Source organism: Rhamphochromis sp. 'chilingali' (genome assembly GCF_963969265.1).
Source record: "Rhamphochromis sp. 'chilingali' genome assembly, chromosome: 10".
Lineage (NCBI taxonomy): Eukaryota > Metazoa > Chordata > Actinopteri > Cichliformes > Cichlidae > Rhamphochromis > Rhamphochromis sp. 'chilingali'.
Genome location: NC_137937.1, coordinates 16,578,723 through 16,604,283, shown reverse-complemented (window position 1 = coordinate 16,604,283; position 25,561 = coordinate 16,578,723). Strand labels below are relative to the sequence as shown.

At 41.0% G+C, this 25,561-nt stretch overlaps 4 protein-coding genes across 5 annotated transcripts in view; 2 read left to right on the top strand and 2 right to left on the bottom strand.

Annotated features, from left to right (window-relative positions):
* adgrv1 (adhesion G protein-coupled receptor V1) overlaps positions 1 to 11,983 on the bottom strand; it is a 140,303-nt gene extending 128,320 nt beyond the window's left edge. The window contains exon 1 of the mRNA XM_080893582.1: positions 11,572 to 11,983. The gene's annotated coding sequence lies outside the window, so the exon portion shown is untranslated. The remainder of the gene's footprint in view (positions 1 to 11,571) is intronic.
* Positions 11,984 to 14,669: 2,686 nt separating this feature from the next.
* lysmd3 (LysM, putative peptidoglycan-binding, domain containing 3) lies at positions 14,670 to 17,777 on the top strand. 2 transcript variants are annotated; one of them, XM_080893119.1, is made up of 3 exons: positions 14,670 to 14,807; positions 15,673 to 15,948; positions 16,454 to 17,777. In XM_080893119.1, exons 2-3 carry the CDS (start codon positions 15,682 to 15,684, stop codon positions 17,144 to 17,146), a joined length of 960 nt encoding a protein of 319 aa, XP_080749245.1. In that variant the 5' UTR covers positions 14,670 to 14,807; positions 15,673 to 15,681; the 3' UTR covers positions 17,147 to 17,777. The 2 variants fall into 2 exon arrangements, with proteins under 2 accessions (XP_080749245.1, XP_080749246.1); XM_080893120.1 differs by having other exon boundaries at positions 14,692 to 14,807; positions 15,626 to 15,948.
* Positions 17,778 to 18,138: 361 nt separating this feature from the next.
* polr3g (polymerase (RNA) III (DNA directed) polypeptide G) lies at positions 18,139 to 21,836 on the bottom strand. Its single transcript, XM_080893121.1, has 8 exons — positions 21,570 to 21,836; positions 21,276 to 21,407; positions 20,452 to 20,581; positions 18,858 to 18,923; positions 18,720 to 18,779; positions 18,569 to 18,630; positions 18,372 to 18,488; positions 18,139 to 18,277 (listed from the first exon to the last, which is right to left on the bottom strand). Exons 2-8 carry the CDS (start codon positions 21,384 to 21,386, stop codon positions 18,188 to 18,190), a joined length of 636 nt encoding a protein of 211 aa, XP_080749247.1. The 5' UTR covers positions 21,387 to 21,407; positions 21,570 to 21,836; the 3' UTR covers positions 18,139 to 18,187.
* Positions 21,837 to 21,968: 132 nt separating this feature from the next.
* mblac2 (metallo-beta-lactamase domain containing 2) lies at positions 21,969 to 25,355 on the top strand. The gene is made up of 3 exons (XM_080892928.1): positions 21,969 to 22,551; positions 24,139 to 24,353; positions 24,623 to 25,355. The coding sequence occupies exons 1-3, from the start codon at positions 22,110 to 22,112 to the stop codon at positions 24,794 to 24,796; spliced, it is 831 nt and encodes a 276-aa protein (XP_080749054.1). The 5' UTR covers positions 21,969 to 22,109; the 3' UTR covers positions 24,797 to 25,355.
* The last annotated feature ends 206 nt before the right edge of the window (positions 25,356 to 25,561 follow it).

Below are 25,561 nucleotides of genomic sequence, written 5' to 3'. Positions count from 1 at the left end.
AGGGATTTAAAGCTGGTGGGTCGCAAAGCTGGACAGTGGGGAACAGAGAGTAAGGCTAAGGGGGAACAGAGGTGAGTGTGTTGCTGGACAAAGAGGGGCCCGGGTTGAATAAATCCTCTTATTTGCCGTGCTCTCGTTCCTGGGGTTGGAAACCAATTGAATTACTGACCGAAAGTTTGAGTAAAACACCATAAACCTTATTGGTTGTATCATCTCACTGAAATTGACTTGTAAGTGTGTGTGTGTGTGTGTGTGTGTGTGTGTGTGTGTGTGTGTGCAATTGTATCCACTTGCCTGCCTAATTAAGTTATATGAGACAGTAAAGTCACCAAATGTCTAGTTTGGTCTGGCCACAGGTTGTAAACTTTGTAGAAAATCTTCAAAGTGTTATTGTAGAGAATGCAACATACCGTAGTCAGTCTCAGTCTTCCAATGTTATATTGCTTTCAGTTCTCAAATAGTCTGAGATCCCACATCTTTGCTCAATCGTTATGTACCAAAACCTCATTTCCAACCTTCCCAATGATTGCCTCACATTATTTAAACCATCATTTTTGATGGATGTTAGCAAGCATCCAACCCTCTACCCTCCTAGCAACCCCACGTCAAAACAGAGGGCAGCCCTTTCACATCCACTGACCCAGATGCCGCACTTCCTTCAAAGGGCCTAATACAAAGCAGATGCTGTGTGGATGGCACAGGTCTGTTCTATAAGCAGCAGGGCAGTTTTTGTGCTGGCATCACGCATTGTGCCAATTCTGACCCCAGGGGTTTAAGGGGCCCCTAGGATCTGTCTGTCACAGCTAAAGGCGGCATGGAGTGCCTGGCGCAGACCTTTGACATTGATAAGACTGGGAGTCACAGTTCATGTAGAGAGGTGCGCAGAGACACAGTTTCTTTCTTGCAAACACACACACACACACACACACACACACACACACACACACACACACACACACACACACACACACACACACACACACACAAACCAGTTTTCATATATTGATGTATTTGGCAGAGCAGCCTAAGTCAGCATGCATCCATAAAGCTCGGTCTGAAAGCTCAGATAGCTAACTGGGTGACAGTCCAGGACACGGGAGGGAAAACACACTGTCCATCACAAATATCTTGGACCCAAATCTGAAAAGATGACAGCTGAGCTGAGGGCTCTTAAATCTGACAGATAAAGCCACAGAAAGCCCCACAACTAAAGAGGCCGTACAATGTGAACATCCAAATTTGCTTTTATTGACTTACCCCATGATCCTGACTACGGTCTACTCACTTACTTTCCTTCCTACTGCATTACATTACTTCCTGGAACACAAACTGCACCTAGTAAATAGGTAGCGCTGCAGTATGTAGTGTTTTCTAAATAGTAAAGCACAATTTTGCACTAATAAGCTAAAGTAAAAAATTAACCTTTGGCCTGGAACAATGCAGAATAATTCTTTAAAAAAAATAAAAATTCCTAAACCTGTTGTTCACTGTAATCATTTCTGAGCAGTGCATAATACTTCCAGATTACTTTTACATAAGCAGGATTTGCCAGGAAAGTATCTCAGTATGTGGACATTGAGCTACAACATTGCTTAGCACTCAAAAGTTAAGCTCAGATCAAAGGCAAATGGAACAACACACATATGCTCTACTGTATACGGGGCATGAGTTCACTATCCAATCACTCAGTATTCACTCATCTCATGAGTTCATTTTTCATGGAGACAAACTTTGTTTTAGTTATCACAGTAATGCATACATCATCACCTGATACCCAAATAAACACGCTCAAACATAAAAAGCACCATGATGAATCACAGCTACAATATCTGTGATAGGAAGTGGTATTCTGGCCCCAACACCTCTCAGCCCTTCTTGCAAAAAAACCAAAAGGAAAACTGGTGGCAACCTGGTGTTAGGAGCCCAGTTCGTAAAAAACTGTTACATCGGATCATTTGCAGTCACACACATACACACACACACTGACTGATCTATTGGATATCCCTATCAGAGGTGCTGAGGAGGTGTCTGGTTGCAGGGCTGCTCCTGGGGTCAGAGCTTGTTGCTGATATCTCTAGAGTTTCTCCTGACAGTGGCCTCAGCGTTGTAATCTTTAACATCAATTATTCATTATAAGCCTAAGACTTTACAGCGGTAGTAAGCGTGACAGTGCAAGATTCACCGTGTGTCAGCTGCAGTAAGTCAGGTGACTGAGTTAAAGAAATAAATGCTGTCAAATATTATGTCAAATGACTTCTGTTTGCAATGGTTTATTAGGGCAGTGCAGATTAGTTGGGCTCCAAAATATTCCTTCCCTTGGACCCTACAGGCACGCGTTCAGGAGGTGGAGGGGTTGAACCAGCAGGCAGCAGTGAGGGTCAGATAGGACATTCTGGAGCTGAAACAAACAGCCAAATTTGGAGGGTGTGTTTGATATCTGACACAAGGTACATGAAGCTTGCAGGCTTCAACTCAAGTAGTTTTTCAGTGTTCTTACAGACTCTAATGTTTGACAGTGACTGAGTTAAATTTTTCTCTTCTGTTCATATATAGGAAATTTGTCTTTTTCGACTTATCAAAGACAGCATCTGTCAACCCTTTTCGCTACTGGAAGCTTAGTAAAGAAAAAATCCTAGCCTCTGAAACCACAATCAAGCGCTCTGCTTTTCCTCTCATCATTTAGAGGAGACTACTTAGTACTGCAAGTTGTAAAAGTGGAAAGCAATACCCTTACTTCCTTTTTGGTTGAGGATATTGTGGGATAACAGTCTGTAGAGTTTTAATCAAGGGCTTTCCCATGCAGCATCCCTGCCCCGAGGCTTCCCTGAGCCTGAGACGCCCATGGTGACATGGTGAAGGCTATGTGGTTGTGTATATATATATATATATATATATATATATATATATATATATATATATATATATATATATATATATATATATATATATATATATATATATAATCATGGCAGCACAAGAACAAGCTCTGAGCACAAGATCCATAGAGGCTGGGGTCTATCACACCAGGCAAGACCCCAGGTGCAGGCTGTGTAAAGATGCCCCAGAGACAATCCAGCACATAACAGCAGGGTGCAAGATGCTAGCAGGCAAGGCATACATGGAACGCCATAACCAAGTGGCCGGCATAGTGTACAGGAACATCTGTGCCGAGTATAACCTGGAAGTCCCGAGGTCAAAATGGGAGATGCCCCCAAGGGTGGTGGAGAATGACCGAGCTAAGATTCTGTGGGACTTCCAGATACAGACGGACAAAATGGTGGTGGCTAACCAACCGGACATAGTGGTGGTAGACAAACAGAAGAAGACGGCCGTAGTGATCGATGTAGCGGTTCCGAATGACAGCAATATCAGGAAGAAGGAACACGAGAAGCTGGAGAAATACCAAGGGCTCAGAGAAGAGCTCGAGAGGATGTGGAGGGTGAAGGTAACGGTGGTCCCCGTGGTAATCGGAGCACTAGGTGCGGTGACTCCCAAGCTAGGCGAGTGGCTCCAGCAGATCCCGGGAACAACATCGGAGATCTCTGTCCAGAAGAGCGCAGTCCTGGGAACAGCTAAGATACTGCGCAGGACCCTCAAGCTCCCAGGCCTCTGGTAGAGGTCCCGAGCTTGAAGGATAAACCGCCCGCAGGGGCGTGCTGGGTGTTTTATATATATATATATATATATATATATATATATATATATATATATATATATATATATATATATATATATATATATATATATATATATATATATATATATATATATATATATATATATATGCCTGCTCACTAAACGCACACATGGATACACACACATATGCTAACACAAAGCCGTCTAGAGATTTCTGACACAAGGAGGCCTGTGGTAGGATCTCATTCATCAATCTTACAGCTCGGGTTGGTGATCTGGAGTCAGTCTGGCCACAAAAAGAAACTGCTCTGTCATTAACATCAACTAATATAACAGTGTTCCTGGAATGCTTGTGTGTCTGCTCAGTAAAAATTCACACTAAAGACAGACCACGCAAATAGACCGAATAAATGATACTAATCAAGATAAACAGATAAAGTAAACAGCGACAAACAGACAGATGGTTTGGCAGAAAAAGAGGCATACCATAAGAGCTGATATTAACCCTTGTATGGTGTTCGGGTCTGTGAGACCCGTGTTCAGTTTTTTTCAAAAGAAAAATTAAACAATTAATTATTTTTTCACGTGTAAATGTGTTGTGTCTTTCCACTCACTCCACTTAATTATAACTGATTTATTTATAACATTTTATATAAAAGAAAAACGAGAAGCACATTAATTCATAAATGTGATCTAACAAAGGTAAAGGGAAAAAATTAACCATGTTTGCTGTTCATATGTCTTGTAATTGGGATGAAGTAAACATCTGTTGAGTAATTTAACATAAAATTGTTTGATAGTGTTAATTTGGAAAGCCAAAACTCTAGCGGGTCCACCAGACCCATGAACACTGGCTGAGTAACAAAAATACGAACACCACACAAGGGTTAAGCCTTTATGTGTACTGCTCTTTATTTATAGCCTGCTAAACCAACCATTCAGTGTTGTAAACACTGGAAAGTGGAAGTGCCCTGTGGACAGATTGAGCAATTTATTATTCAGAGGTTATGCAAAATACAAGCAACTCATAATTTAAGCTTTAATAAGCAGAGTTGGGTTAAAAATGAGCTGCCAAAATTCATATAAGGCTACCACATTTAACAAAAAATGAAACAAACCAAAAACAGAATAAAAAACCTATTAATAATATCACCATTTAATTTAATTCATATACATAAGCAGGATATTCCTTTTAATAGAGTAGCTGCTGTAAAATGCTAGTTTGCATTTGTTATGTATTTAGCCCCAAACCATAGAGTCTCCTCTGATCTGTTTATTGGTTTGGTCTCTGTTGGAGTTGTTCTCCACACTAAGTGATGCCACCAGGCCAGTGTGTGTCGGGCCGAATGTCAGAAACCACCCACCGTCCATTCTCAGCCCAGCGTAGCCGCGGCTGTCATTCCCGGTCAACTCACAAGCCCATAATTGCACTTCACATGTACTTTCTACATGTATTTTTAGATCAGTGAATGTTCTCGCCATACGGAGAGGTTGGGGTGAGGAAATTAAGAAACTTAATAAGCGAGTAGAGTTAAAACATACATCATTAAATCTAACAAAAACTTGGCATTACTCACTGGGCTTATTTTGGAGGGCTCTACGCAAAAGAAAAAAAGAATCCTATTTATTTGAAGGGGGAAAAACAGAAAACTTAAAATTAGTCCAACAAGAATGGAGAAAGTGTTTTTTGTGAAGTCAGGATGGGCTGATTTGCAACAAAATTATGCCATTCCACATTAGAGGACTTAGAAAACTGTTCAATGAATACTTTTCTAAAGAACAAAAATGCATGAGGTCAGCCCTCCAGCTATTGTCAGACGATACTTTTCAAACCAGGCATTTCTCCTTCAGGGGCAAGAGACTGCCAATCAAGTGCATTTTGCTGTGAAAAAGGAAACACAGAGAGGGAGAAATCTCCTGAGGTATTGTCTATATGGCCGTGGTCGGCTGCTCTTAAGTGGAGCCAATGGCATCTTGCGTCCCCAACCGAAAACAAGAGATTTTTCTTCTTCTTAGTGTGAAGGAAAGGATATAGAAAAAAAGAAAGTGGTTCCAATTGAGTAGGGACCAGTGTGCGAGCAGTTTAGTGGGCTTTCCAGTTTGAGCATTGGCTGACTGATTAGCCTGTATGACAGACAGTGCTGGAGGCAGACAGAAAAACACTTTCAGAGGATTAAACAAGGTTGCGCTCTCCATAGCTTCACAGACCAAAGGGCCAAATTAGAAAGGGTATTACTTCCTTGCATGTAACCGGTTGGGCCTGGATGAAATGCTAATTGCATTTCAAAAGAGTTCACAAAACAGAGAGGCAACCCAGAACGGGGGTGTATTTTCATTGGAGAAGAAGCGGGACTTTACGATTCACTGACCAGCACACAATTTTAAGGAGCAAGGCTTTTGTTCACTCATGCTCCTTTTTGTGTTCTATGTGCATTTCTGACATTGCCACAGTTCTCTATTTTTTTTGTTTCTCCCACTTTTTGGCATGCTAGCCTCCTCTCCTGCAGAATCCAAATCTTCCCATTCAGACTCCCTTCTATTCTCCCAGCTCTCCTCTATCACTTTTAAATAAGGACACACACACTATACACGTCCTTACTACAGTAGGTGTGGGACAGCCCCTTTTTCAGGCTGTTGTAGCCTCTTGAAAACTAAGGGCCAGACGGTGAGGCTGAAGCAAATTCCTGAACGACTCGGGTCAAGAAATTTCATTTATTAGAGAAAAATACCAAAACCAGTAAAAATAAATGGTGATCATGGCTCAAATGAAGCTGTTAATCAACTTTGTTGTGATTCAAAACAACCAACGTATTATGTAATAGTGAATTTGAGACGGTGCACGTGTTCATGTTTGTGGGTCCTGTCCAGTGTCCATACAACAAAACATGACAATTTTCTGGCTTTTTTAAAACCTTTTTTTAAACATATACCCAGACAATGAGAGAAAGTGGATGTGCACATTTTTTTACGTAAAGAAACACACCCACCACATTCTCGGGCACGCTTGGATCAACCACACAAACATACGAGGAATTCCTCTGACTTGATGAACAGCGGCGCAATGAGAGCAGTGAGAGATAAACAAAGAAGGAAAGTTTGTGCAAATGAAATGTAAAATGATGGGTCTTACACAGAAACTAGGGGGTTAGTGGATAAATAAAGAAAAAAAACTATGGAATCACCACACTTGAAGGATGTTCATTCAAAAAAAAAAAAAAAAGGTACTTCATTAATGAAAAGCAACACTGTGTATCAAGCTAGCACGGATACTGTTTGACAGATTAAAGCGTGCCATGTACCAAATCTGTTTTCTATTGACAGAATGAGACAAGTGTCCAAAATGTGTGCATGTGTATCTCTCTTAGTCTTTTATTTCACACACAAGTCTGCTTATTTTCCTCAGGCAGTCATTGTTATGTTTCACTGGAATGACACCAGACTAAAGTCCCAGCATAATCTCCTTGGCCAGTGCAGACCTGTAATTCATAACTAAACATCGCCTTCAACCAAACCAATCAAACGCAGTCTTTGATCACTTCCCTGTAGCCCGCTGTAACCTTGTTTTCTTCTGTTTAGGTGGTAATGCTGGTTTTAGTTTCACTTTTCTGTATGTAAATCCCATTTCATTCAGCCCATTTCAGGTATATGACAAACAAACATGTTTCTCCCCATTTGCTTTTCATCAGTTTACTTGTGCATTTTCAAGACATACAGTATTGCTTTGAGTTTTCTCTCCTGATGCTGTGACATCTTCCATCTACTAGTATATTTTCCTTTTATAATGTTCCCATACTTTTTAGACATTTTAGACACGGGTGACTGGGAACAGCCAACATTATTTTGCATAATTTCTTTGTCAGATTGATCTGGAAAAAATGTCATTGATCTTAAAAACAACTGACCTGTTTTACATGAATTTCACGAAGCCAGAATCTTCAGCAATCAAACAAAAGTAGTTTTTATATCATATCTGTGGTCTGTGTATGTGCTTCAAAGTAAAAAACTTAAGAGCGGTGATGCCAAACGTTTTTCCAGGAGTTGTAGATGTAAAACATTGGTGACCTACTTCGATCGGTTTGTTTTATATGGACAGGACACTGCTTTTCTGAAGCTCATTATTTTTCACGCTCTTTCAGACTCAGACACACGTAACACAAGTAAAGTCATTAGAAAGGAGAAATGATGGTTACAAAAAAGAAACAGTATAAGGTTAGATATCCATGATGTCCTTCCAGCCAAATGTGAGGCTGTGACTTGCACCACGGGCGGAGGGCACCACAGGATGCTTTCCACATGGCTCCACGTGGATTTTAACATGTGTGGATTTATCGCCAGACAAAGGGATCCAGGTGGGGTCTTCATGTTTAAAAGAATGGAATCAATAATGAACAACCAAAGATGTAATCATCAAATAAATCTGTGGAGCTTTGGAATAACACATTATTCGATGACTGGTGAAAAGAAAATGTTTTCAGTACTCTTTAAAACGCCATTTAACTTGTACAAAGTCTAGCCAAGCTAATGTGAAACAAAGGACACAGCCTTCCAGAATGTTCTTGTACTTTTCCCTATGTTTTGATATCTGAGGAAATTTTGCTGTGCACAGATTTTCCATGCTGTTTGCTAGATAAAAAGAAACAGACCAGCTTGAACTTGCAAGGACAGAAATGTAGCTAAAATTGAATGTAGTGTAAATACTACAAAACGAAACTGATATTTTGTATTGATAATTCTGTAACATTTTAGAAGAACTGGTCATGCATCAGAGTTAGAACAGCAGGTAGTAAAGGCTCTGAAATCTATCTGATTTACCACCAAAAAGGTCAGGTTCAAGTTTAGTCCTGGAATGGAGATGGTCAACAGATGAACAAGTACAAGGTCTCCTTTTCGCTCCTAGAGAAGACACTATAACAATAACTCTAAAAGTACAAGTGTGTGTGTGTGTGTGTGTGTGTGTATGTGTCTGTGTGTATGTAATGAGCTTGTGGTTGTGAAATGTGATGTAGAGGTCACAGCTGAGAGCTCACGGCAGTGACCGTACTAGAATCCTCTCACTGGGAACAATATGTGGTTGGTTAGGCCCGCTAAAGAGACCTCAGGATTGCTGGACATCACTGAAAGGCCACCGCTTTCCTGTGTCTTTGCTCCAAAGACAACAGCTACTAAACCATGATCCTGTTTCCCGTGTGTAAGCACCAACTGTCAAATTACTTTTTAAAAACAAAGTACAAAACAGTAAAACAGAGAGAGAACATTTCAAGACAATTATTCATGGCTCGAATTCGTCAGTTTAGAAAATCTTAAGCTTGCTTCACCAGACCAGGCAATGAAGTATTAGACATAATGATCAACGTTCAGATAAAAAGCAGGGCGACATTTGAAGTTAGCATAGCTCCAGTCTCACTTGTTGCTGAGGAGCCAGAAGGAGCATGCTGAATGTTAATTAGACAAAAGGACATACAACAAGATCTCAACATCAAATATGAACGGTACAGATTACTTTATTTACTTTTTTTAATCAAATACTGTCCTGCATTTTATGTTCTCTGTACCTTTTCAATGTCTCCTAAGGGAGATGAAAATCCTATTAAAACGATCTTCCCAACACAGTGTCAGCTGTTGTGTAATCGATATGAAACACACTGGAATAATATCAAAAACTGAAAGAGTTCAATTTGAAAAAACTCCTGCTTGAGGACATTCACCCCAAAGGGTCAGAAATTGTCCCTATTCATTACTGTAATCCAGTCACTATACACAAAACAGAAAAAGCTTAAATCCAAAAAGTCATGTCTTTGATTGTTAGTGGAAACATTGTTAAATTGAGCTGCATGTCTTTTGGATATTTTCCATACTAAAGGTATGGAGAAACCTTTCGCATTTTAGCTTTAAATTGACCCAAAAACATTTATTCTAACAACTGTTTTAGGAATTTGTTTTCATGTTTCACACCAGATCCTTGCATAACGCCAAGTTCAATGTGAAGAATAAGAATCTGCCTCAAAGACGTGATCATTTCAAAGTCGGTGCCCTTTCAAGGTGATGAAATGACAACCTGACCATAAAACAATAGTTTTAACTTATACTGACTGAATCCACTCTTTTTCTTTACACATTTCTTTACTATCCTGTGTTTTTACCATGCAAAAAGATGGTTTAGTAAAGCACAAAACTGTGGATGAAAACAAAATAACTTTTTTTTATACCGTCTGCTTATAAAAGCAAACAAAAAGATCACAGGCATCTGTTCACAGATAGTAGCCTTCACGTCATGCATTGTTCTAATTAAACTCCACAAATTTCATTCAATCAAAGAGAGATAGATAAAAGATGTGCTTCACATATCTTGTGAAGCAAGTGATTCAATGGGGGGTGTGTGGGGGTGGGGGTAGCCTGTTGCATGGTGCCTTCATCCACTCTTTCGCTCTATCCCCACACACTAAAACGAGAGTACCTCTCATCCCCACAAAATATCGGTCTCATCCTTTCTGCATCGTGCAACCGTCCAACACCTTTCATGAATGAATAGTCTGTTTATGGCACTGCCCCCCTTTGTACCGTGCAGCCATTAGGGAGGTGAGACAGAAGGAAAGAGAGGCGAGCAGTAAAACAGTTTCCGCCCAGTGAATCACATTCAGCCCCTTGCACAGGCGAATGGGGGCTGACCCTTGCCAGGCAATGACATAAACACCGACAAACAAAGGACCTGACCTCTGAGCAAGTGAGGATCTTAGAGAACCCCAATCTGCAAAAACAAACTCACTCTGACATATGACTTTCTAATGATGAGAATGGAGAGAGGAGGTTAAAAACAATACAACTGTGAACCCCCTGTCAACTTCTGCTTTTTTGTAAAAAAGAGGGAAAAAATTGATTAAATCATTTTACTAATTTCTACAAAGATTCACAGAAGAAACAGCTGATGGAGAGCAGGTGTAGACGCTGAATGGATACAGAAACAGCTCCCCACCCTTCCTCCCCAGTGAGAAAAAAGGATTTAACTCTGCTGGCCACACCACAGAGGAGGCAACAAAAGAGATTTGCAAAGGACGCACGAAGATGACATCATGTCAAATCAATTAGAGATCAGGAGGAGATGTTCAATTATTTAAGGTCTGCAAACCCCACCCCACGAAATGGTGTAAATTATGGAGCCATCTGCGTAAAATAACCCCCAAAAAAGAAGCAGTATCACAATGGGGCTAAAGGCGCCGCTCGTTTCTTTAACAGTAGCAGCACATGTGCGCAACTCAAAGTATGCCAAGATTACTTATGGCCCGAGTAAGCCTATAGATTAGTCAGTCTATGAGAAGGTCCCCCGGCTCACCATGTGTGGCAGTTGTTGTTTAATTTCAGTGGGAGAGCGAAAACCCACACAAAGCGGAGTAATCACACTGGAGATCCTGGATGTAACCATGGAAGCGTTTGTCTCCGTCCTCAATGGGCTACTCGGCCATTCATCTACTGATTGCGCTGAATCAATATTTAAGCTTTTCAATTTTATTAGCTGCACCGAGGGGTATTTTTGGCACAGGGCAAAAAGAAATTAGCAGCGGCCAACCACTTTTAATCGTTTTCTTATAGTCTTACACAATGCGTCTGCTTGAGCTGTCTGGCATAATTGATGAGGGGTATCGCTACTCATTTGTTTCCTTTATCCTTCCCACTATTAATCCACCGCTGACTCTAGCGGCTGGAGGAACCAGTCATTTCTCACTGGCTTACTGAGAAATAAATCCAAGACGGCTGCATTGTCCTAACAGACTGTAATACAAGAGTGTCACGAAACCACATCGGACGCATCTTCAGCTCTTTGTGAAATGAATCTTGTAAAGTTTTGCTGGTCGCCACTCATCCTCGTTCTTAACTCACAAATCACACTGACAGACAGAAAAATCTCAGTAAAAGCACACAACACGAATCGTGTTAACTTACCTGACACCGTGCTTGACCTCTCAGTCCAAAATATTGTGCTCTATAATGTTTATTTCTGTGGATAACATCAGTGTGCGCTCCGAAGATCTTCGGCTCCAAGTCTTCTCAAACAGCAGCCGGTAACTGCATCGTTTCGTGTTATCTGACACCGAACCTTCCACTCGGCAGCTTTTAGCTCTCCGTGAACAACGTGGGTAGAAGCGCGTCTGTCATGTAACGGGACTGGAGCTGGCTGAAATAGCCGAGACGGACACGGCTCTGTGAGACCTGCTCCTCTCTACACACAACTCCGGGCTCCTGCGGCCATGTGGCAGCTGTAGCTGTTGTTACTGTACAAACACGGCCTGCTGTCCGAGCAGAAAGCTTACTTTACAGCTACTCCGAGACTCGAGCTCGTCTCCCGGTCGCTGCTAATGAGACAAGATGTTTTAATCCCATTTGTCTCTGAAGGGCGCACACTACCGTGCGCACGCTGTGCTGGCCGACAGCTCCACCTTGTGAGCTGAGCAGGCATGGAGAGCCGCTCTCCTCTTCGCTGTCGTCTGCCACTTATACTCTCCACAAACTTTGCAAATTAGCACCTGAGGAATTTCATTTACAGCTGGTCCCAGTTCACACAATTTTATACAATAATATATACAGTACTGTGCAAAAGTCTTGAGCTACACCTCGTTTTTTTTTTTAATTTATGCGCTTTATTCTGGTTAACTTAGGTATTTTTATTTAGTTCATTTATTTATTTTCTCAGTAGCAAACCAAACCAAATTTCATTGCGCTATGTGTAATGATAATAGAAACCATTCATTCATTGCTATACATTACTAATTACTTTAAGTACTCTTGAGCAATAGTTCTTCAGCATTTCTAAAGTTTTTCTCTGGGCATTGGCTGCTTTTCCACCCATTTTCAGCCCAGTCCTTGTACATTGTCCATGTTCTAGGAAGTATATTTGATAAGCCATTTAATACTGATTTATGAATCATTCAAGGTTAAAACAGGCAACTAACTCAAATGAGGAAGCAGTGTTGTCTTTACACGTAACGGATAAAAATAAATACATCAAATTCTATCTTTAGCCAATATTTGAGGAAAATGAACAAGTGGCAAGGCTAAAAAAATTGTCTACAGCAGATGAACAGTATCTGAAAATCATATCCTTTAGAAATAGACAAATAAATCCAGCAAAGACGTCACATAGGACATTCGAGATGGATCTGGCCCGTAGATTGATCCATCTTCTGTTTACTAAAGCCTCATCAGAAATGGTCTGTGGAAAAGGTGGCTGTCAAGAAGTCATGAGGAAGGAAAACAAGGAGAAAAAGCTGAGGTATGCCAAATTACACAAGAACGAGACTGAAAATCAGTGGCAACAGGTCTTGCGGAGTGATTACTCCAAACATTTTGGTTCGGATTTTTGGTTCAAATCATTTTCAGTATGTACAGAGTCCAGCCATCTGTAAAACACAGTGGAGGCTCTGTCATTATTTTTGAGCTGCATTTAAGCCACATGGTGTTGGGGAACTTGGCAAAGTTTATGGAGTTATGAACTGCTGTCAGAATTTGAGGCACCATGAAACACAGAAAGAGTGCGGAAAGAGTGTTTCTGGCACCGGCTTTATTTTTTTAGTGTGACGATGATACCAAACACACTTCCCATGCAGTAAACTCACACCCGGAACAGAAAAAACACAGAAAACATCCAAAGAAGAGCTTTGAATGTCTTTCAAGAATCTTAGATAACTATTCCTGGAGCCTACTTTAAGAAATTACAAGAAAGCTTGTCTAAGAGAGTCCAGGCTATGTTGAAGAAATGTGGTCATACCAAATATTGACTTTCAGACTTATTAGAATTGTGCAATTTTTTTCTTTTTCTTTATGCATAGTCTCTTAGACTATTTTTTAGCTATACTGTATATCCCAGGGTCAGCAGTGGTAACCAACGGACACGTAATTCAGAATATAAATAATACAGTTTACTCTGTATTTAATTAGAGTAAACTATATTAACTATATCCTGTTCATAGTGACAGAGGTTAAGACAAAACGGAATCTATCTGGCTTAAGGTTAATCTAGCTGTTTACAGACACGTTTGGCAGGGTTTAGCCCCCATAAAGGCTCTGTGTTCACAGCCAACAGTACACTGTTGTACTTTTATAAACAAAGCCATTAGTTTAACCTCGCAGCTACCGCGAATATGAACATGGGTGTAAACTGAGAAAATAAAACAACTATCATTTCTATGAAACAAATTTCCAGCTTCCACTCAAGAGGAAGCGAGGCCCGAATTATGTTGCACAGAATTGCAGAAGTGACGACAGCTGCTCTCCAAGAAGGAAAAACAGACGAACCTGTGAAGAAAAACTGTGTTGAAAAGACAATACAGTCAGATTTCCAAAGGCAGCAAAAACAACTCTGAGAGCTACTCTCCAGAGAGAAAGAGGATGAGAGTAGACACTGAGAAAAAAGAAACAACAGTGACTCGGAGCATCCAAAAAAGTTCTTCTTCAAGGACTATCCAACTCCAAGTTCAGAAAAAGAACAATATGAACTTGAGTGATACCAAAAACTCTCAAAATACACCAAAAGACAACAAGAGGCCAGGACAAGCACCAGTGACACAGAGCAGCCAAAAAAGTTGGACGCCAAGCACTATCCGACTCCTAGTTAAGAAAATGAACAATATGACCTTGAGTGAAACCTCTGAAAACACACCAAACACACCAAAAGACAACAAGAGGCCAGAAGCAGTAGTGACACAGGGCGTCCAAAAAAGTCCCTGAGCCAGGACTATCCAACTCCCAGGTCAGAAAACAAACGATACGGCCTTCGGCTAAGGAAAATTAAAAAAAAAACATCTCTTACTGCTCTGTTTATTTCTTTAAATGAACACTTGTACTTTTTTGTCATAGAAGAATAAGAATATTAATATGAATATGAACACCAAGGCGTTTCCAGGCCAGCCAAGAGAAACCCGTTCTCACTCCCGACACGTACACGCAGTTTTACTTGACGTTGGGCGCCACCTCGCGGCAAAAAAATAAAGGTTGCGCTGCGGTCGCGTGTGGTAGCGTCATTACGTAAATATTGTGTTGACGTGGCGTGAGCGGTAGCAGTTCAATAGCGGTTAGCAGGCACGTAACAAACAGACTACAGGGAGAGACCAAGGAGAATCCAGTGGAAGTATGGACAGTAGAAAGAACAATTGAGGGATCGGGATTCACTTTATCAGGCAAAGGTAGTTGTAAACGATTTCCTAAAGACATTTTAATCAACTGCTGATCAACGGGACACAAAGCTCATTAGCGGTGGCGATATAATAAATGTGGACTCCAGTTAGCACTAGCCTAGCCCGTGGAGATGGGTCGCTTCTTGTTGGAGAGGATCTGGAAAGTCTGTTTAAGACAGTTGTTTGATGGCTTAAAGAAAGTGTTTCTTAACTTACGCAGTTATTTCTGAAATATAATCGTCCCACACCTCACCGTTGTTTTACGAGAAAAGCGAGAGTGTAGCAGCATTGTGCTGTTCGTAGACAACAACGTAGCTAAATAGTTGCTAACCTTAAATTTTAGCCACCATATCACTTTACGAGCTTGGTTAGTTAATCGCATGCTTGCGTACTTGAATAAGAAGATGATTGCTGGTGTGCCCGTTGTTTAAACCATTCAGCACTAGATGCTGCTTACATAACACTCGTTGTCTGGCCTTACATTGGTTCAAAAATAGACGGCTTCTTGTTTAAACTGATAACATAGTATTGCCTTGCAGTTATTTCACAATTGTGATATGGTGGACCTTTATCTGATCTGACTGAGCCTTTTTGAGAGCTGACTAGCCTGATCATATAGCATGATCATAGTGGTATAGGTTGAGACTAAAACATTCAGTGTAATCAGTCTTATCTGTCAGATCATAGCAGGATTGATGTGTTTTCTGTATATACAGCCAAAATGTTAATGCCTATTCTGTTGAACTACAGTAGCACATGTTAAGTAAGTTGGATAGCCCATAGATTTTAAGATGCACACTCTAATAAGTTTTTTTTTCTTGATTCAGTCTATCAGCCTGTGCTCTGAGCCATTGTTTCCTTCTGCCTAAAACAGTGAAGAAAAATGTCCAGCAGAAGCCAGCACTATGGATTCCAGTCAGCCACCATGGTGCAGCCTGCCAATGGCGGGCATGCCTATCTGTTCGGAAACAACAGCTCAGAAAATGATATGTCAGAAGAGGATGGGGAAAGCTATGAGCTTCGGCCTCGTGGCAGAGAGAGACTCCGGAGGAGCACCTCTAAAGAGAGAATGGATGACATTATCTATTTGACCAGAGATATCCAGGAGGGAGACACTCTGAACAGCATCGCCCTACAGTACCATTGCTCAGTATGTGTTTACTTAGATTTGTGTGTTTGTCTTACCTCTCCTTTGCAGCATGGACTAAAATCCTCATTTGTTTGTTTTTGTACACCTGCACTTTTCTCTTTATGTGGGAAACGTACAGAAACATGCTTTGTTGCTTTATATGTCTAGGAAAGCAGGTGAGTTGTAGGTAGGTAAGCTGCTGTTGCTCACTTTATTTTATGATGATAGTGGTTATTAATTTCTGAAATTGAAACTGCTTGCTAAACAAAGAATTGGAAGCAACCTAACACCTTCAGATTGAAACATTGTAGTTTTCACTACAATGTTTCAAAATGATTTCTTATTATATGTAAAGCAGCACTTTTTTAGAAAAGATATGTGAGATTGACAAACATCTGTGGAAAGTTTATTATAATCAGTGTTTTTTTATATATGCATGTAAAGAGTTCAAGTACAGGTTTAACAGACAGCAAATTGTAAGTGGCTTATTAATTACTTATAATTTTTTTCCCCCTGTGAATCCCAGGTGGCGGACATCAAGCGTGCGAACAACCTTTTGACAGAGCAGGACTTTTTTGCCCTGCGTTCAGTTAAGATTCCTGTGAGGCGCTTTAGTGTCCTCACTGAGACTCATAACGCTGCTACTCTCAAATCTGCCTCGCCCACAGGCACTAGACACCCGCCTCAGGTCTCGCACATTACTTCTCTCCCTTCTGAATCCTCCATGGACTCCTGTTCTTCCACTGACAGCGTGGAAGGATTCCTGATGGAGAAGGACAAGGACATTGAGCGGCTGGTGAAATCCACAGGACCATCTCGGAGCGGCCTCAGTGAGGTTGTGTCCTCTTTAACGCAGCAGCAGCCATTACTAGGAGAAGCTGGATATAAACCAGTACAGAGGAAGGATCCTTATTATGGGGCAGACTGGGGCATGGGATGGTGGACTGCTGTGGCAATCATGCTTTTTGTCGGCATCGTCACACCCATCTTTTATCTGTTGTACTATGAAGTTCTTGTGAAAGCTGACGTTAGCCATCATGGTATGCCTACACAAACTCAGAAAGGCTTCTCTCATGAGTCTCAACAAGGCAACGGTTCGATCGGGAGTCAAGACATTCCTGGAGATGCTCAACATAGGCTTGCAGTTAATGGAACTCAGCAGGGACGGGTTGCGGACAAAGCAGGAGACGGTGGAGATAGAGAAAATGAGAAAACATAGCATAGCACCTAAAATGTGTCGCTAACTCAGAGAACTAATAGAACTATCCTGATGTTCCCATTTACAGATAACTTTTAAAACATCACTCTAATCCATCTGGCTGAACTATACAGGAGACAATAACTTTGGAGGATTGAAAGATTAAGTTGTGGCCACAATCATAACTTGCGTCTCTCCATTTGCATACAGTTGACAGACTGAATGTGGGTCCAACTCTTTGCAAGATTTACGTCTGGTTTGATAGACCAATGCTGTGCTGCTTCAACCTTTTTAAAAGTGACTGTATTTCATAGTTGGTCTGAGTGTCTCCTGTAAACTCGAGATGGTGTCTTTGCAGTCAGCTGTGCTGGAGAATTTTTAGCCGGTTACACACAAATGCTACCCAGGGAGTTTGTGGATTTGTATAAAAGATGTTTGAGCTGTAACTTTTGCCATGTTAGTTACATTGCACTTTCCAATGGTACTTGTTGGAAAAGTTAGGATTGCTGCCACTGTGTGTGTAATTAAAATAAATTTATTTGAAGACTGAACATCAGTTTTTACGTACACTACCAGTATTGATCCTCAGTTGGAGTTAAAATGAATTTTTCTTGAATTTCCATCCTGCTTGAAAGAACTGGGGTTTTTTTTTTCCCCAATTAAGAATCAAAAATATAAATAAGAGCATGGTGAGGAAAATGCACAATATTCCCACAATAACGCATTTGTAATTATGTACAATTTTTAGACTTGTTATGTAGCCCTTTTATTTTATCACTGTGTTCAGTTGATATTCTATGACAGAGCATTGTGTGTTCTTAACAGTATGTGCCTTTCAACCTGTGAAACCTGACTAGAGGATGAAAAATAAATCTATTTTGAATAAATTATTGCCATGTGCAAATATTTCAGTATTTATTTACATTAGTCTTTAACGAAAGCTTGATTAGAAAAGAATTCGCTCCACTCTACTGAACAGCTTTCCCAACTCATGTGCAATATTTAACCAAAAGAAGCAGTCACATTATGTTTAACTTCAGCACTTCCTTGCTTGAGAGACGCTCAGTATGTTGCTTCGGCATCCATATTATCGTCACTGTCCGCGGCGAAATCTTCACCGTTGTCGAAGTAGCTTTCTATGTAGTCGTTTTCCTACACGGGACAAATAAAAAGCAATGTCAGATCTAGTTTGCACATATTGATCATTATGTGTAACACATTTTTCAGTACATCTTGAAATTTGCACCTCTTCAATATCCTCCTCTTCGTATTCTTCCTCTTCAATTTCCTCTTCATCCTTATTTCCTGGCTTCTTTTCAGTCTCCTCATCTGATTTTTCAGGGTCATCTTTGTTTGCCAGTTCCTGACATTAATATCAAATTACTCACGAGAAACACCAAAGATGTGGAGAGAGAACTGACAGTAAATTTAAATGAAGCTTACATCTAATTTGGTCAGAATGTTCTCTGCGTCCTTGCGTGATATCTTCGCACTTTTCTTTGTGCCTGTTGGAGTTAAACATTGGGTCTTTATTCTTATAGTAACAAAGAAAGTAAAAAGAAATGTCATTTCATACATATTGTGTTTAATGTACCCGTTTTAGCTCGAGGTCGTTTTCTTCTGGGCATCAGTTCTTTTGGAAAAAGGTTCCAGTCTAAAAAAATAAAAATGTTATCATCGTCCTCTTTTTTTGTGTTCCACCTAACCCCATGATGATGTGTTACATACGTACCTGGAGTCCATTCATTGTCATCAATCTGGCTTTGCTTCAGGTATCTCTCGGTGTATCTCTCCACTTCTGTTTTCATGTAAACAAAAGAAAGGTCATACTCTTAAAAACACTTACTCTATTGTGCGTCAACACAAACTGCAGTGTTACTCGTGATCCTCACCCCACATTGTCATGGTCAGTAGTTTGCATACAGTCAATGGCATGAATGTGATGGTAATTCGGGGCTTTAATGATTTCTTTGAACTCTTATTTTTATAGAGTGGAAGGACTGTACAGCATGCACCATTAATGCCTCTAACAACAAAACAAAAAAACCCCCAAAGAATTTGTTACACAAGCTTGGATTAATTTTGGCAGTCCTTGAAGGATGAAAGGATTGATAACACTAAATGGCGCCCACCCAGACGGACCCGACTTTTAAGCATAGTCCACAAATTTTCAATAACGTTGAGGCTGTGGTTTTGGGAAAGCCAGAATCTTAATGTTGGTCTTGCTTTATCCAATCCAAAACCAATGTTGATGTGCATTTGGGAACACTGTCCTGTTTGAACACCCAGTTGTGTCCAAAATTTCAACCGTCTAGCTGTGGATTTAAGGTGAATTTGAAGTTGTTGATTTTTTACAGACGAGAATTTGGCCATGTAGGCAGCTGCAAATTTCAGTTGTTGATTTTGGAGCAGGGTATTCTTTTGTGGTCGGCAAAAGAACTAAAACATCCTAACCAATTTTCTCTTATCTGAGGGTAACAGTTCGGATCTTCTTCCAGAAAATGGAAAACTTGGAATCTGATATTGTTTAAAAATAGCTCAAATAGACTTTCCCCAAATTATGTAAATTATCAATTCTCCTTCTTGGATCTTCACAGAGTTCCTTCAACTCTCCCATTGTGCGTCAATACAATGAGCCCTGTCAAACAAATCCTTCTTTTTTTCCTGTCAAAGACAGACTAGTTGTTTTCAATGATGATCACTGATGAGAAGTTAATAGGCCTTGGTCTCATCAAGCTAAAAGACGTTTAATATCTGTTCTGCTCTACAGCCCATCAACCAGCTCTCTTTTTACTGCAGGTTTGGGATGGAGTACAATGTCTAACAGCTATCTAAGACAGTGGAAGTAGTGCCCAACCGTGGGATGAGAGTCTTGCTGAAGAGGCTGTAGATATGAAGCAGCTGCTTCTCTGTTTATCGGTCATGATGTGTGTATATTTGCTTCTGCACAGAAGAACTGGGTGCACCTCCTTTTCATAGATAATTTCCCTATAGTCATGTTCACCACAGACCCCCTGCTGAATAAGCAATCCCCCCCTTCCCCCTATAAAATACACTGACTTCTTTACATGGTTACATTTAGCTAACTGTGGAACAGGAGAGTTCTAAAAAGCCAGTAATCCAGACAAAAGAAATCTGTGGTTTCGCAAGATGAGACATCTGTAACTCAATATTCCCTCATTAATCTGCATCTCTCCCTGTCCCAGATATGACCTTAACTGAAAGTCTTTGTTCCTAAAAGCTGCATTATCTTCCCCAACAGCAGACAACTGTCTTACAGCGTCATTTCAGCTGATGTCAGGCTTCTAATGCACCGCTCTCCTCACCTGCTTTATTGGACTGAGGTTTGATGTTGTGTGGCAGCCGTTGCATTGTTCCCCTCATCTCTTGTTTTAAGGCCAGCATGTAGTCCTCATCCTCACCAGCTTTCAGTGGAACTGGTTTAAAATCAGTGTTCTGGAGAAGTACGGATGATGTAATGCCGATATTAATGATGTTCAAGTGCAAATAAATTTCAAATCTAACTGAAATTCAGACTGCCATGTAAAGGTGTTCAACTTTTTCAGTATGAATAGTCAAAATATACTACATTGTAAGCATAGCATAGTCCAAACTGTGTTTAAAAGAAAAAAAAATCCCCATAAAGCATCCTGGCAGAATCCAAGAGGAATGTAAATATCTGCCATATTCTTGGGGAATACACACGGCCAATGAAAACCTGGCCATGAATTTTACATAAGCACATACATTATTGCCCTTTACCCCCTTTGTGCTTATTTGTGAACACTGTGAGAGACACTCATTGGGTCATAACTCTTAAACACATGTTGGCCATGAGCACGATGAATATACTTTCATCTGCCTTCATTTAAATACAAATGCAGTAAAATGTTTTGTAAATTTCATTACAAAGAATAAACCTTAACTTATTATAAGTAAACGTCCACTGTATATAGTCTGCTATTCAAATTCCAAGCAAATTTCACCTACCTCTCTCAAAAAGGTCTCTCCTAAAGTCACTCCAGTAAAGTTTGACCTCAACCCTTTTGAGCATTAGAGGTGAATTTGTTATATTGAAATGCAATCTGACATACTGCTTGTGTGTGTGTGCGCTTGTGTGTGTGTGTAAAAGACTGTGTTCGGTACTTACTGGAAACAGAGGACTGGGCCCCACCCTGGCTTCTGGCATGTTGCCCCTGCCGATGCCCAGAGCGTCAATATTGAAGGTAAAAGCACCCACTCCACGACCCTTGCCTGCCATGGCTGCAGGTCTCCTCTGTTCCTGCACACACACACACACACGTCCACATATCTCCAGTCAACACGTGTTGATGAAAGTTAACGTACTACAGCTTCCATCGCCTTTAGCGTGACTCTGCCAGCAATGAAGCTTTAGTCAGCATCAGAGACGCACTCTGCGTGTATAGTATGTTGAAATACTTACTAGAAGCCTGTTAGTATACTGCGCCTAATGTAAAAAAGCACAGTCTACTTCAGAGCTGGACAGCGATATTTAGCTCTTACTGGATCCGCATGTTTCAGTTTTTTAATGTACCTCTCTGGCCGGTTTTATCTGTCCCTCGGCAACTTCTTAAAAATCACATACATTTCAGCTGAACCTAATGAAGATACTGCTTAGACTTTATACTGCTTAGCTAGCACCGGCTTTGGAAACCTGCACACGCCATACGCCACTGTCAGCATGCGTAAATGTGGCTTTAACTCGCTCCTCCTCTGCGTGACGACAGAGGAGGCGTGGTTTGCGTATAGCCAATTGCAACCCACGTTAAGCTGCCGTCGTTTATCGGTTTGCCCAGTGAGCTTAGTGTCCTCCTACAAGGGTGTGTCTGCGGCCACCATCGCATTAACCTCAATGAAAACATATCATCTGTAGCTGGTAGGCTAGTTACACCTCTCCCCCCAATAAATCACCTGACAGTACGACACCATACTGAACCCTACTTCGACAAGCGAATGAACTGGGATGTCTGCAGTCGACTGGTACGCTCACAAATCGCTCGGAGACGGAATCTTCTGGATCCAGGAGCGATTCTACCAGTCGGAGAACCGAGCCAACATCTGGTTGCTGCGCGGCACACACCAGGACGTGGTGATAGACACGGGTCTGGGCTTAAGGAGCTTACCTGAATACATCGACGCCAAAGGCCTGCTGGGAAAAGACCCGCAGAGGAAGAACCCGTTGCTTGCCATCGCCACCCACGCCCACTTCGACCACTCCGGTGGTCTGCATCAGTTCCAACAGGTGGGCGTCCACAGCGCGGAGGTCGATGCCCTGGCCAACGGAGACAACTTCGAGACGGTCACTTGGCTCAGCGACAGGGAGATAGCCGAGGCTCCCAGCCCGGGATGGAGGGCAAGGCACTACAAAGTCAAGGCTGTGCAGCCCACACACATACTGCAGGAGGGTAGGTAGGAGATACAGCCCTTGTAGATTTGATTTAGGCTAGAGGGATGGATCTGTGATCAAATACCAGCGTGGTCTAAAAGCATTCACTTAGTGACAAGGACCATAATCGATACAGTAATGGGCTTGATGGATGCACCAGGCCTAGTGTGAGCACAGTACGCTCTACAGAGTCGTTTCCAGCCTCAGATTCTGCACAGCGATTTGGCAGAAGACCAACAATGACTTGCTAGCTCACACATCGAAACGTATTACATATGTAATGGAGGTAGTGGGGATGGGACAAGGGGGGCGGTCTGCCAGTAATTTTTACAGTTACAAAGTAGGCTAGAGGAACCAGTTCAATGCAGCAACATGAGGCCAGGACTGGTGATTACACAGGTGCAATTATCCCATTACATAAAACAGGATATTCTATCCAAGGAATGCAGGTACAGACAATTTCTCCCTATTAGAAGTGGATGCTTTAAAAAAAAAACAACCAAAAAAATTCTATTGGTAGCAACTATATGCTCATTCTCTATATCTGCAGAGCTGTTCTATTTTAAGCCAGTGTGATGGCTTTGATGTATTCTCTTGCTTCCAAGAAAGAAGAAGAGCATACAGAGACTGGTGTCACACTTAATGAAAGCATCCCTCTGCACGGAGTAACAACCACACAGTCTTCTCTTTTCTTAAACAATTTTTTTTATAGTAGAATAGAATTCAACTTTATTGTCATTGCACAACTTACAGGTACAAGGCAACGAAATGCAGTTTGCATCCATCCAGAAGTGCTTTAGCCATGATATAGATCTATTACAAATATATATTAGCAATAATATAGATATGTAAGTATATTACAGAAATGGGTCTATTATGGTATGTTATAATGTACACGGTATGAAGTATGTTGTGAATATTCTATAACTATAAGTATGTACAGGTTGTAGTGAGTACAAGCTATGTACAGGCTATGAACAGGATATAAATATGAAAAACTATACAGAAATATAAGATATACAGCTATACAGAAATGTGAACTATGCAAGTTATAAACAGTTGTAGAATTAAAAATTAAAAAATTATTATTAAAAATTATTATTATTATTATTAATGGGTCAGAGATCAGCAGGTGGCGAGCTGAATCAACCTACTTGATAAATGTGAAAGTGGATACATTGTTTGAAAGCACTGGTCACTGGAGTCTTTATGTAAAGCACACATTCACCAGAATAGCACACATAATAATACACAAAGCTTATATCATAAATAATGTATTTGCTGAACCACTATATCCATTGGGGTTTGATGCAAAATGCAGTATTGTAGAGTAACTTGTTCTGCTGTGTCAGAGCCACTACTGCAGTGCAGCTGGTATATCTCATTCCCTGATGTATCAACTTCACCCTTTTTGCCAGTGCAACTCATAACTGGCCTCGACCAAATCGATGATATACTGAATGTCACAGAATCTGTGTGACTCAGTGACATGACAGTCTAAGATTTTAAATGCATAGTCGCCGGTGATTACGGTTCATGCCATGTTTGTATGTGTGAATAATTATCAAAACCTAATGCCTTCTCAACCTCTCTTTCTCCTGCTTAGGTGATGTCATCAATCTTGGTGATAGACAGCTGACTGTGCTTCACATGCCCGGACACTCTCGGGGAAGCATTTGCCTTCATGACCGGGACAATAAGTTGCTTTTCAGTGGCGACGTTGTGTATGACGGCGCAATGATTGACTGGCTGCCCTACAGCCATGTCAGTGACTACATAAGCAGCTGTGAGCGCCTGGTTGGGCTGGTGGACAGCGAACAGGTAACTCTAAGGCCCACTAGAGAGCAGCCTCACAATTTCAGTACACAGTTCCACTTTTTTTCCAGGGGTATTTATCCCAAAGCACCGTATATCAACATTTCATAGATTTATAATGAAAATGTCTGAAATTTGGCATACCAGTATCTATTAGCCTACATATACAAGCTGTGTTTTCTGTGCTAATACTTAAAACAATATAATTTAACATGTACTAAACATTATTTGTTAAATAAAATACATGTTTATTGCCTTTAAAATTGATTTAACAGGTCGACCAAGTCCTCCCAGGGCACTACAACGCATTCGGTGCGAAGCGGCTCCATCGGCTTGCCTCCACGTACATCAGCAGGGCTGAAACATGCCCTGCAAAGTTCTCCACGTTTGCCTGGAGGAGTCTGGCTGGGGTGGCTCTGCGGGTGTGCAACCCACGGTGTGCCTGCTAATGAGAGTGGGTCATTGAGCTGCAGGAAGCAAGTGCACAAAGAGAGATGTTTTAGTATGGAGGACATGGAAGACTGGGGGCGGGGTTACCTCTGTTTTATCTGCAACTTAACGTAATGCTGTCCATTTACTTATGTAATCCAGCTGAAAATCAAGTAATTGCCAAACTTTGTGTGAAATGTCCCTACTGGGTTACAGAAGTGAATAATCAGCACCATATGAAGCCTATTATAAAAATATTTACTGGTCTTATATGCTGATGAATATGTATATGTCGGTGTTAATATAATTCAGTGTTTGATTTTTATACTTTAAGCATACGTGAAGTTACAATAGCACAACAATAGCACAACTCTGCACTACAAACAGAACAGGGCGCTTTGGGTTTTCCTCTGAGACATTTGAAACAAAGTCATTATGGCCATAGTGTTCTCTATGCATATTACAATGCTCAGTGAAGACTCAGTGTCGACTACCTCCGATGTTTGTAATTGTGCTTTGTACTATTGACTAATCTGCGGCTTTGCTATCGAAACATAGACAATAAAAGTCTCTGTTCTACCTACTTTTTGAGTCTTTTGCAGCACAGATTGCGGCGGCTTCTAAGTGGATTTGCTTCTCCAGGGGGAACTCAAATGGGATTTGTTGCAAGAGAGGGAAAAAGGGGCAGAACAGAAGTGGATGGAATATGATCCAACACATGTTCAAAGGATAGAGAACTTAAAGTCATTTTCTGATCTGATGGAAACCTCTCTCAATGCATGGAA